Source organism: Mustela erminea, chromosome 10 (genome assembly GCF_009829155.1).
Source record: "Mustela erminea isolate mMusErm1 chromosome 10, mMusErm1.Pri, whole genome shotgun sequence".
Classification (NCBI taxonomy): Eukaryota; Metazoa; Chordata; class Mammalia; order Carnivora; family Mustelidae; genus Mustela; species Mustela erminea.
This window is the reverse complement of record NC_045623.1, coordinates 2,280,676-2,293,472: the sequence shown is the minus strand read 5'-3', so window position 1 is coordinate 2,293,472 and position 12,797 is coordinate 2,280,676. Positions and strand designations below refer to the sequence as shown.

Below are 12,797 nucleotides of genomic sequence, written 5' to 3'. Positions count from 1 at the left end.
TGGGAGCCATATCCTTGTGTCTCTCTGCATTGTAGGCAGTAGTGTACGGCCAGTGGGAGCCATGAAGAGCTTGGAAGCAGACACTGTAAGCAGCATTGTGGGTGGTGGATTAATGGCCAATGAACAGGGAGGGCTTTTAAGGATCGGTAAGGTGAACTGCAGAACTTTAGTACATAAGGATGTCTAATGCAGGGTTTTAAATCTAGGAATTGGGCCTACTCATACACAGCATGGCAACCACGTTTTCCCATAGCCACAGTTTTCAAAAAAGTTTTTCTCAGTACCATCTAGCAGAAAGGCTCCAGTGGGGTCTTAGAAGAATCAGTAAGGACAGCTATTGACCTCGCAAAGTTTCAGATATTGGCTGCAGTGAACCCACCCCTGAAGCAGTGCTGGCCCTGGGGTTGGTGCTGCTCCACAACCAGGTCATGAGGCCAGGTAGTCACCAGGCTCCTTGGTCCCTTGGCAATCACCCTTAAGTAGAGCAGTCCCTTAGGACTCCATTCAGAAAAATGAATGGGGCTGCAGTCTGGCTGCAGTCTGTTACTGTAAATTCAAGTCTGTCCCTTTAATGTGGCCTTTTTTTTTTTTTTTTTTAGATTTTATTTATTTATTCGACAGAGAGAGATCATAGTAGACAGAGAGGCAGGCAGAGAGAGAGGGAGGGAGGGAAGCAGGCTCCCTGCTGAGCAGAGAGCCCAATGCGGGACTTGATCCCAGGACCCTGAGATCATGACCTGAGCTGAAGGCAGCAGCTCAACCACTGAGCCACCCAGCCGCCCCTTTAATGCGGCTTTTAAGTCTTGCCAATCAGGTGGGTTCCTTATTCTTTCAACACAACCTGTATTTTTCTTGCTGTGTGGAATGTCCTCTCCTATGCTTACTTCTTGAATTTGACTGTTGAAATCCTCCCCTTGAGTCACAGCTGTGGGATCCAGGTAACTTCTTGGATTTCCTCCACAACCAAAGAGAAGGAATTAGTATTTCTCTAATTTGAACTGAAATATATGGATAAAAATCTCCCGTCAAGGCTTAAGTCTTTCTGAATTCCATAGTGCCCGGTTTTTTCTCTTAGCAAGTGCTCAGTAAATGGTTAGGATAAGTAAAAGTAAAAGACAAAGGAAACTAAGATTCTTAGTTTCTCCATTCCCTCTGTGGTGCAGGTCCCTCTTAATTTTTCAATCATTAAATGTTTATCCTGTAGTGATTTGGGCTCTTTAGGGCTCCTGTTCCACTTCAGCCTACCCATTTTTCCCCCCAAGAAATAGTGAACACTTGAGGATTGCATAACCAACCCTGCCTTCCCCCCGCAGCCCACCCCCCCAGAAAAGTTAACACTTGAGGATTGCACTACCCTTTATTCCTAAGATGGAAGGTGTCCTGAATCACATCCTGGTTCCCATTTATCAGGTTCCCATTATCCGCAGGAATAAGTATGTTCAGGGAGGCTCACTGGAGAGGTGGCCAAGGTCCCTTTCAAGGGGATACACCATAAAGATGACATTGTCCCAGGGAGGGAGGGCAGGGTGATCTGGCCTGACCAACTCAAACCCCATGTAGCTGAAGGCCCGTAGCAGGGCACCTGTGAAAGGAGAAAAACAATTAGAAAAGACTTCAAGGCTCCATACAGCTATTCCCCCAGATTTGGCTTCTTTCTCCGGGGAGTGGCTGGGGGAAAGCCATGTAGTGTTGGCATTAGGGTGATGTGTTGTGGACTAGCTGATTTAGACTCGAAATGTGGCTCTAACATTTACTTAGCTTTGTAACATACAAGTTAACCTTTCTGAACTTGTTTTCTCATTTGTAAGATGGAGATCATAGAACCTTCCTCACAATTTAAATGAGCTGAGGTTTATGAAGCCCAATACAATGATAGGGTAATAAGCCCTTGACCATCTTCCAACAGTATGAGGGAAGAAGTGGTTTCTGCAACATGTGCTCCAAGCATTTGGTTAAAAATATTCCTATCCTCCTGGCCCTATGCTCAACCCCTTCGCACTGTAGGTGCTTAATATGTTTGAGGTTCTTTCTGTCCCACCAGCCTACATGCCTTGAATGGTTCTGTGTTAATTTCTTGAGTGCTTCCTCAGTCTGGCTTCTGACATCTACCTGTAGGGCCTTCCTCATAATCCCAGTGTAATTTGAAGGCACAGAGTGCTGGGTGCCATCATTTCCTTGCGCATGTGGGTAGGGGGAGGGGTGGTTAAATCCCTGAAATGCCTAGGGCACATTCTCTTCTAAAGAGTAGGGGAAGAGCGTATCCTACAAAGGGAAAGCTGCTGTCAGCTGCTTCAGCACTATGGGTCAGGAAGGACAGCCAATCCCCACCTTTGTCATTCCGGTTGTTTTGGAAGTTTACAAACACGGAGTCCACATTGGTCTTCTCCTCTACATACTCCAGTGTTGCAGTCAAACTAGGGGCCAGAGAGAAGAATTACAATTAATGTTTAGTGAACTAAAAATCCAGACCCCTACTTGGAATAGAAGAAACCTTACAGCTCCCTTTTTCCTGACCTAAGCCAGGAAGTAAAAGTTGATGAACTTGCATTGCTAGATTTTTCTCTGAAGGCCAGGGGTTGCACACAATAGGACTGACACCCAAGGGGGCCTGGGTAGAAGGAACTGCTCTATAAACACAAACAGCTGGAAGGCACGTCCTATCACTCAACTATTTATGGATCCTCACTTCTGTGTTTCTGAATCAGCCCAGCAGCCTCCCATGGGCTGTGATTCCTTGAAACCCAGATTCTGGCTCAGCTCACAGGCTTGTTTGCCTGCCAGTTCAGTGGTGCGAGAGTATCTAGCTTCTGAATCAACCCTCACCGGTTAGCAGCCCCACTCCCTGATTATGACATAAAAGAAGGAAACCCTTTGCCCCTTCCCCTCTCACTCCTCTTTCCTGCTTTCCCATCGGGGGTCAGTCACCTTTCCCGGTTGCCTTGATCCAAGGCCTGATACGGGATATCCAGGAAGAGTCGATGGTCACAAAGAAGGCCGTGCCAATGGGCAGAGGTCTGGGGGGTGAGGCGGAAATGGAAGTCTAACTGCACTGGGTCCTGATGGAGCAGGGGGTCAGTAGCCAGCACCGTCAGGTTCCCAGCCTGGAAGAGGAACAAAAGAGTAATAGTTTTCTGTTCTCATCTCGACCTCAGATCAGATCGCAGGCGATTTGGCTGTGTCTGAGAGAGCTAATTATGTGCTGACAGGGAGCCTGGGAGAATTGGAGCCAGTGTCTTACTCTATCCCTTAGTCCTAGGACCTAATTCTCTACTGTGGAGTTTTCCTTGATATCAAACAATCTAGAAAGGAGTCGATGCAGTTGCAGGTTTACTGCCTGCTGACCTCACCTGAGAGGCACACCAGCCCTTTGGAAACTTACCTCAGAGGTCTTACTCCTCAAACGACATTCTGTCATTTGTTTACTGTCTCACTGGTAATGCTTTACCACTTTTTTCCATGATAGGTGTTTTCTCTGAATTCTATTTCTCATTTAAAATACAGAGGTCACCCACAGGCATGTTACTGCAGTAGGGTACAGGGGCAAGTTGAGGCGTTCTGGTTTCTAGACCCTGCTTAGCATCTAAACAACTTTATTTCCCTGAAGTCTTACTACGTTCTGCTCTTTGTTCCCACCTCCTCTTTTCCCATTCTGCTTTTCACCACCAACTCTATGATCTTGACTTAATATCTCTGGGCCAGAATCCTTGTTTCTAAAGCAACTAGCTGTTGTACATGAGCTCTAAGATCTACAGACTCTTTTCCAACTAGCTAATGCCCCTTCTTCACAAAGTATCACAGCAAGCTAGGGACTTCCCTGGCACGGCGCCAGCACAAAGGCCACTTACCGAGTATAATTCTTTAAGTTGGTTGTGATCACCCTGTTTGGTGCTTCTGACCACCTGGAGGCCTGCTAGGGACTCAGGAGCACTGAAGGCAGGAACGGGGCCGGAGTGTCAGGTCCTCCCGTTCCTTATAAGTGATGCTGGTTGGGAAAAGGGGCCCAAATTAGTTCCCTCTGTGTCTGAGAAGGGGAGAGGCTCCTAACTTCCAGGTACATAGGACTGGGCTCTGGCACTACCTTCTGTATCTTCTGTTGCCCAGCCTGTTTCCATTCTCCCAGGCCAGCCAGATGGAAAAATTTTAAAGTTCCACGCCAGCATTCTACCCTCTTTTGCTATTACCACTTACCACTTGGGAATTTCCTTCAAATTCTTTTATTTTTCCTGAAAGTTTATATGAACAACTACAAGTAGAGATGAAAACAAGTACCTTTTATAACAACAAGGCAGCATCTTCTCCCGGAGGGTGATCCGGTATTTGTAACAGTAAAGGTAAAAGGCGTATGGTGACCAGATCGGGTAGAGGTAGTTCCGTGTTTTTCCCCTCTTGATATAAGAAAGGGAGAAGGCAGAGGGTCGCAACCTGTAACAAGGCAGTTTCTCAGTTCAGTGCCTCCCTGCGGCAAAGTGAGGTTCAGAGAGGGTGGCAGAGGTTCACACAACCTGGTGTCATTGTGACCCGGTGGGTACTATGACATGGGCAAGGGGTCAGCCCTTATGTCACTTCAGGACTCCACTCTGCTGCTCCCCTACCCCACCCTACCAACCCCCTTAACTATGGCTCCTATTTATCTAGTAAGTACTTCATAGCAGTTCCAGTTATTAGAATACTTAAGTTTCTGTACTGATTGGTAAACAGGTTCACCTGAGCACCTATCCAGTGCACCCAACCTGGCTCCTTATTCTGGCATATACATGCATGTGTGTGCATACTCTCCTGTAACACACACATATACACATTGCACTTAAGCCATTAACTGGTTGGTGTCTTTAACACTGAAGGCTTCGGAGGCCCTAATGCAATGTCTGACCTAATATGTTGGTTCCCAGTTCCTATCAATTCAATGTTTTTATTATATCCCTACCTTTAATAACCCAGGGGTACTACACATGGTTGAATTATATCATTGCCTTGTAGGGTAGACATTGCAAACAGCCTCAGGAGCCAGGACAGCTAATGGAATTAGCTGCTGGGTGGGGCTGTAGCAAAGTGGAAAGCTCAACTCAGCTCTGTCCAGTTGTAGAAATGCAGACTCAGTGGTCCCAGATCGTGTGATTTTTCTTAACTCTGTGTGTGTGTGTGTGTGTATGTAAAAGATTTTATTTGACAGAGAGAGACAGTGAGAGAGGGAATACAAACGAAGGAATGGGAGAGGGAGAAGCAGTTCCCCTGCCGAGCAGGGAGCCCATTGCGGGGCTCAATGCAGGGCTGGATCCCAGGACCCTGGGACCATGACCAGAACTGAAAGCAGACCCTTAACAACGGAGCCACCCAGGTACCCCTGTATGATTTTTCAACATAAAATGGAAAGATAGATTTTTGTGTTAAATTCCTCCAAATGTTAACTAGGGGCTATAACTCAAAAAAGAATAACTGTTAATGAAAAAAAAAGGCAACACTGTGAGCAAAATTTGATTCTGGGGCCACCAGTTTGAAACCTCTGCATATTCATTCACTCACCCATTCAACAAATATTGATTGAGGGCCTACTGAAAGCCAGGCAATATTCTAGGCGCGTGGGCTACACCAGTAAACAAAACAAAGACCCCTGCTTAATGGAACTTAGCTTCTAACAGTGAGAAGACAGGGGCACCTGGGTGGCTCAGTTAAGTGCCCTGACTCTTGATTTTGTGGGGCTCCCCCAATCAGCAGGAAGTCTGTCTCCCTCCCCCTTTCTCCTTGTTGCACTCTCTCTAATAAATCTGAAACAGTGAGAAGACAAACTATAAACATAAAATTTAGTATGTTAGATGATAAGTGCTATGGAGAAAAGAGGATAAAGGAAAATTATGAGTGTGAAGGGGTTAGGCAGCCTGGAGAAATAAGTAGGGTGATCCACATGGGCCTCAATGAAAAGATAACATTTAATCAAAGACTTAAAGGTGGGGGAGTTAGCCAAGCCAACATCTGGGGGTGAGAGCATTCCCTGCCTAAGCTACAGCTAGTGCAAACACCCTGAGGAGAAAGTGCCTGAGTGTTTTCAAGAAACTGGGAGGCCATGGTGTAAGCTGTGAGGAAAGGAGGAGATGAAGTCAAACAGCTAACGGGGCAGATTAGGGAGGCCCTGTAGACGACTGTATGGCCCGTTCCTTTTATTCTGACTAAAGGGGGAAGTCACTGCAAAGTTTTGAGTAGGGGGGTAACATGATCTGATGTCTGTTTTTTTTTTTTTTTTAAAGATCCTGACTGTTGTGTTGTAAATAAATTGCAGAGCACTAAGGCAGATTTGCCAACAAACTACTACTGATCCAGAAGAAAGATGGTGTCTTACTCCAGGCTGAACCATTAGAGGTGGTGGGAAGTAGTTGGATTCTGGAAACAGTTTAAAGATAGAACCCCCAGAATTTCTGGGAGTCTGAGAAAAATAAGTTGAGTCCAAGAACTGAAAGAACAGTTTCAGTTTCCATCAACTGAGATGGGGAAGGCCTCAGGTGAGGCAGTTTGAGGCAGGGTAGAGATGGGTTTGATTTGAAGCATGTTAACTTTGAATTGTCCATTAGATAAATAAGAAGACAAATAAGCAGCGGGCTATTCAAGTCTGAGTTTAGGAGAAGTCTAGGAGAGAGAACGAACTTTGGAAATCACGAAGACTGAATGAGATCAAAGCAGGGGTGTATATTGAAAAGAGTCAAGATCCAAAGACTGTCCTAGGGGCACTCCAAGTTAAGTTCGGAGAAAAGGAGAAATCAGCAAAGCAAACTGTGAAGAAAATTGGTGAAGTTGGAAGACAACAGAAACAAAACTGGTGTCCCGGAAGCTAAGTGAGGCAAGTGTAATTAGGAGAAATGAGAACGTTTAAGGGTCAAATAACAGGATGCATAGAACACCTTTACGCAATCTCTGATGCCAAACAGACCCTGTTCACTCCATGTATGTGGTCTTCTCTCGGGTAGGAAGATTCTCCACAGAACAGTCTGGACCCTGCTGCGAAGGGAGCAGAAGGCAAGCTGGGGACAAAGCACAAGCTGGGGTGGGGGTTGTGGGTTGTCAGCTTGTGCTTTGTCCTTTGTGCCTTCTGCTCCCTCACCACTGCCATACTTTCCTTTTTCTGTGGCTTATTTCCCTTGCTATTTAGAATTCTTTAAATACTAGCTGGAGTAACACAGTTGTAAAGATTAAGGGTAGGCCTCCTCCTGGCTGTCCACAGTTTTCCAGAGGATCCCATCTCTCCCCCATTTTAGGAAGATCTCAAGTAAGGAAAAGTGAGCGCAGCAACCCTCTTCCCTTGGCATCCAGTTATCACAGAATGCCACAGCCGCAAGTGACCTCAAAGCCACAAGAAATAAACCAAAGCCCCCATTTTAAAGATAAAGTGAAGCCAAGAAGGAGACGGTGTCTTTCTCCGGTTCATGCCATGATCTGTCAGGGCGTGCCTGCTCGGAAAAGAAACAGGAAGGAGGGAGTAAGGAAAACGCCGAATCACAGATCATTGCCTTAGCTCCCCCAGCTCCCGACCGCCAGGAGGCGGCTAGGCCACCCTCGGACTGGGGCCGGATCTGCTCCTCGGCTTCGCCAGCCGGAGAGGCGGCAGCTCAGGCGCGCCGCGGGCAGCCGCTGGGGCCTTTCCTGCGCCGGCGCTGGGGTCCTCTTCCACTCTCCCTCGGCGCTGGGAACATGGCGGCGGCCGCGGGGAGAGCGTTGCTGCGAGGAATGGTGCGGGGCCTGCTGCTCCCGCGACTCGCAGGGGGCACGCCCGGCCCGGAGCGCGACTTCAGCCTCTCTCACAATCGGGTGAGGGCCACCTCTGAGCTCAGGGAGTCCTCGCCTCTGGTGGGACTCTTTACGCCCAAATACCGTTCTGGGGGGCCGCGGCTTGGCAGGGGCTGTTCCGGCGGCTGAGGGCGGCAGGGGGTTCTCCGGGAGGCTCGCTCACCCTCCGTCCCCGGCTGCCAGGGCACAGTCATCGTGGAGCGCTGGTGGAAGGTGCCGCTGGCCGGAGAGGGCCGGAAGCCGCGCCTACGCCGGCGACACCGGGTCTATAAGCTGGTAGAGGACACGAAACACGGGCCCAAAGGCAGCCTGGAGCTCATCCTCACGCAGTCCGTGGAAGGTGAGGCCTGGTAAAGATACTTCCTATCTTAGGCTGGCTCTCTTTGACATCAGCTTTTCCCTGCCGTCCCCCCTTAGCTGTTTTCGTCCTTATTCTACTTTGTAGAAATGAGTTGCTGTATATTTGAGAAGAAGCCATAACAAGTACTATGATTGTGCCCTCGCGTTCCTGCATAGAGAAACATGCAACAGTGCAAGGAGGGAAAAGGAGGCCTAATAGCATGTGCTACAGTTACTGAGATCCAGTGATGGGACAGCTCTCACTTTGTACAGGGAATATTAAATTTCTAAATCAGGCCCAGAGAAACTAATTAGAAGTTTCTAAGTGTTCTTAGTGAATATTAGCATTTTTTCTAGAATAAGCGCTATGAGGGAATAATAGCTGCTTCTTTCTTTGATTCTTTGCTCCTTAAACAGGAGCCTGATCCAGTATCTGTTCTCATTGGTAGGACTTGGAGTCCGGGGTGACCTGGTCTCAGTGAAGAAATCTTTGGGCCGGAATCAACTACTGCCTCAAGGTCTGGCTGTATATGCCTCCCCTGAAAACAAGAAACTGTTTGAGGAGGAGAAATTGGTGAGCGCAAGGAAGGCAGAGGGGCTTGGAGGAATAAAAATCATAAGATTTCTTCTTGCAACTTTCTTTTCTTTGCTATCTAACTTAAAAATGAAATAGAGACTAGAAGTACAAGAATCCAGAAACTCAGCCTGTATCCAGCATAGTAAATTCAATATTTATCATGGACTCCTATTTTTTTTCTTTTTTCTCATCTTTAACTTTCTTTTTTAGCTGAGACAAGAAGGAAAATTAGAGAAGATCCAGACCAGGGCAGGTGAGATGGTGAGTAAAAACATAGAAAGTTGTTACTTGTCACCTAAGGATTCACCATTTTCTTCCTGAGAGGCTCCTTGATTTCCTTGAAATCTCCTGATTGCAGAAACAAGTGTAGGAGAAAGGAGAAATGTTTGGCTGCCATAACTGGTATTGAGGCCTCCTGGGAGATCCTCACTTGTTGGGTGATGTGCCCTTATTGAGGAGGGCCCCAACCCGATTACCAGGGGACCCGTGGAAAAATGGGAGATGAGGATTCTGCCTCCAAGGATATTTACAGATAAGTCACAGAGAACATAGGCACATGAGGAGGTGATCAGTAACCTCAAGGCAGTAGATTATAAGAATGACATGGATCAAAAAGGGTTAGGGTGACTGGAGAGGACTTTTCTTCAGATGGGATTGAATTGGGCCTTGTGGGATTAGTAGGCTTTGGATAGAACAGGACAGTGGGAAAGGTATCAAGGGAAAAAAAGTATAGGTGGTTCAGGCATTATTTTAACATGGAAAGTAGAACCAGTCTAGCAAAACCAGAGGACTTACATAGGGTAATATTACAAAACATATGGCTGGAAAGAAGGTTGGGGTGAGATTGCAAAACATTTTGAATCCTCAGCTAATGAATTTATACTTCATTCTATAAGCAGGGAGAAATTGTTAATGGGGTAGGGGTAGGACTGAAGGGCCAGAAGTATTGGGTTAATATGGTCTGTGAAAGTTATTCTATCCTGGGGCACCTGGGTGGTTCGGTTGGTTAAGCGTCCGACTTGATTTCCTCTTAGGTCATGATTTCAGGGTTGTTAAATCAAACCCCAGGTCGGGCTTTTTGCTCTTCGTGGAACCTGCTTAATATTCTCTCTCTCCTTATACCCCTCCTCACTCATGCATGCTGTCTCTCGCTCTCAAAAAGAAAGAAAAAGTCAGTCTCTTCTGAGATATACCACTGGTCCCCATTGATAGGTCTAACTTTGACATGGCCTGTTTCTCCTTGCTTAGGAACAGCCAGGTATAGGTGGCCTTCTCCTCCAAAGTTTCGCTAAAAATCTTCCTACAAAATCAGCCTTGAGACAATGGCTCAGTCAATTGGGCGTCTGCCTTCAGCCCAGGTCGTGGCTTTGGGGTCCTGGGATTGAGCCCCACGTTGGGTTCCCTGCTGGGCAGGGAGCCTGCTTCTCCCTCTCTCTCTGCCTGCCATTCCCCCTGCTTGTGCTGTCAAATAAATAGATTTTTAAAAAGAAGAATATTCTCCCTCCCAGTCACCTTCCCTATATGCTTGTGAGGCAGAAATTGTGCCCTTTTCCTGAACCCAGACCTTAGGCTTCTTGCTAACATGTTTCTTCTCCTTTGATTGCAACTCTAACGTATCTCTCTCTCTTTTTTTTTTTTTTTTTTTATTTGTCAGAGAGCGAGCGAGAGCGAGCACAGGCAGACAGAGTGGTAGGCAGAGTCAGAGGGAGAAGCAGCCTCCCTGCGGGGCAAGGAGCCCGATGCGGGACTCGATCCCAGGACGCTGGGATCATGACCTGAGCCGAAGGCAGCTGCTTAACCAACTGAGCCACCCAGGCGTCCCTCTAACGTATCTCTTGTTTATAATTCCTGTCAGACAGTGAAATTTCTGAGAAGCTGTCATCTGGAGGTGGGGATGAAGAATAATGTCAAATGGGAACTAAACCCTGAAATAGTCGCCCGCCATTTCTTCAAAAATGTGAGTGTTCCCAAATACTGCTGTACCTCTGAGGGTAGAAGCTTCCCCGGGAATGAGGCCAACGATTGATCTGTTAGGAAAGGGTGTGATCATACAGCTTGAGTTAGGGAAAGTGTTGTTTGGTTGCAGGGGTTGTGGGAGGGAAATGGCTAAGGACTAAGTGGCCAGAATTTGAAGGCAGATTGGAAAAGATGGTGGAATCATTTATTTCCTCTCTAGATAGGGAAAACCTAGGAAATGTGACTCACTGGGGAATTTGTACTTTTGTGAAGTGATTTTCAGTCTCAAGACCTATTTTTCCTTGGTGAATCCTCCTCCTCTTCTGAGAAATTAGGACCGAGTTTCTCTGCTCTTATCTCTGGAGGTCTGTGCCCTCCCAAGGAATCAGCCAGTGAAACTCAGTTTTTTTCATTCCTTTACAGGAAACTCCAGAACCTCCTTTGAGGTTGCCTACAGTTGCATCAATGTAAAAAGATCTCTTTTTGGTTGTGACTTTTTGCAGCTTGGTGTTGTGGTCGCCCCACATGCATTAAAGTTACCAGAAGAGCCCATTACGCAGTGGGGGGAGTACTGGTGTGAGGTGACGGTGAGTGTGTCACATATGGTCTCCTCTTTCTGGCTGGTGAAAAGGTGGGATTGGATGGTAGTAGCTCTTATCTGCCCAACTGACCTCTGAGGATTCCTGTCATTTTGTGTACAGGTAAACGGACTTGACACTGTGAAGGTACCTATGTCTGTGGTGAACTTTGAGAGGCCTAAGACCAAAAGATACAAGTACTGGTTAGCCCGGCAGGCTGCCAAGGAAATGGCCCCCACCAGCTCCCAGATGATCTAACCCTTCTGACCCTCAGAAGCAGAAGAGCAGAATCAGAGGAGCAGGGAGCAACAATGGGCCAGCACCCTGATACCACTCCCAGCTCTGATCAAATAATGGAATTTAGAGAGCATGTGGGGACATGGGCCTAAACTGCACATACACCTTGAATCCACCGTATCTCCTACCTCCGTGCTTGCCTGTTACTACATCCGGCCTTACCGGGCAGTCCTGCTCATAGGCTACCAGGCTGTAGATTTAACAGATGGAAACAGTCTAGATCCTGTTTGGCCTGCAATTTGTTGAAACAAGTGGAAGAGCTAGCCACGGTCTCCAGGAATGGTCCCACATACAAACTGAGCATTTGTATCTCAAGAGGAAATAAAGAGGTTTTGCTCTTTTTATTTTTTGGTGTTTTTACAACAGTGATACAATATGCACAGCAGTTACTTTTATGCAGTTAGGATTGAACACCACCGCACCTTTATGTTTACTTTTCTGTCCGCTACAAATGGGGCTGTGTATGGTCTTTAAGTGTTTGTGTGCATGTTTTGATAAATTTTAAATTTCTAATTTTCCAATTTTTTTGATTGTAGCATACTTGACACACCATGTTATGTTAGTCTTAGGTGTATGGCATAATGATTGGATAATTCTGCATGTTCTCCTGTGCCTACCCAAGTCTGGTTGCCATTTGTCACCATGCAGTGCTATTACAATACCACTGACTGTAAGCTTGTGTTCTTTTTAGATGTTTTTTACCAGGCTTGAGTAGACTGGGGATAGGACCACCAAGTAGGTTTTCCTCTGGAACTACTGGGGTTTAGTGCTAAAAAGGAAGGAAGAAGTATTAGGGTCCGTAATCAAAGGAGTGAGACTGATACAAAGCGAAGGTCAAGCAAAACTTTATTTCATGCCGAGCATCGAGAATCAAACTGACCAGTCAGGGCTGTCTCTTACAAAGAGGTGACCCCTCCCAGCCTCACAGACTTAACTTTTATAGAGGTAGTTTAGCCGGGCTATACACAGGTGGCCAATGAGATTGCAATACACAGAGAAAACTGCAGTCATGCTAGGTCTGCCACACACACAAAAAAACTGGTAGGTTACACACGCGTGGCCAATTGAATTTTAATTTACCCTGGTAGATATATGCACACCCCACTGACTGGATGTCTTTACCTGGCCTGACCTGCCCTTGTATCTAGGCTTTGCAAGTAAGTTCCTCTGGTAGGGGCAGGGTCAATCTAAGTTGACTACGTAGACAACAAAATGGCTCCCTCTGATTAAATAGGCCCTTACATTTGAAGAGGATGCATCTGCAGGCTAGATCCCATGGG

General features: G+C 46.7%; 2 protein-coding genes across 2 annotated transcripts; one reads left to right on the top strand and one right to left on the bottom strand.

The window, feature by feature from the left end:
• Positions 1 to 1,338: 1,338 nt before the first annotated feature.
• OAZ3 (ornithine decarboxylase antizyme 3) lies at positions 1,339 to 4,493 on the bottom strand. Its single transcript, XM_032361568.1, is given in 6 exon segments — positions 1,339 to 1,582; positions 2,329 to 2,414; positions 2,926 to 3,101; positions 3,846 to 3,920; positions 3,922 to 3,982; positions 4,270 to 4,493. Coding segments are annotated over 6 exon segments (564 nt in total). The 5' UTR covers positions 4,293 to 4,493; the 3' UTR covers positions 1,339 to 1,439.
• Positions 4,494 to 7,256: 2,763 nt separating this feature from the next.
• MRPL9 (mitochondrial ribosomal protein L9) lies at positions 7,257 to 11,861 on the top strand. Its single transcript, XM_032361567.1, has 7 exons — positions 7,257 to 7,791; positions 7,954 to 8,110; positions 8,559 to 8,683; positions 8,897 to 8,947; positions 10,542 to 10,643; positions 11,146 to 11,229; positions 11,344 to 11,861. The coding sequence occupies exons 1-7, from the start codon at positions 7,675 to 7,677 to the stop codon at positions 11,476 to 11,478; spliced, it is 771 nt and encodes a 256-aa protein (XP_032217458.1). The 5' UTR covers positions 7,257 to 7,674; the 3' UTR covers positions 11,479 to 11,861.
• Positions 11,862 to 12,797: the final 936 nt, after the last annotated feature.

Excerpts from the sequence above, each read along its gene's own strand:
- MRPL9 (XM_032361567.1), top strand. The coding sequence starts at position 7,675 with ATGGCGGCGGCCGCGGGGAGAGCGTTGCTGCGAGGAATGGTGCGGGGC. Across the intron at positions 8,684-8,896 it reads TGTTTGAGGAGGAGAAATTG|CTGAGACAAGAAGGAAAATT; the intron begins GTGAGCGCAAGG and ends TTTCTTTTTTAG. Across the intron at positions 8,948-10,541 it reads AGACCAGGGCAGGTGAGATG|ACAGTGAAATTTCTGAGAAG; the intron begins GTGAGTAAAAAC and ends AATTCCTGTCAG.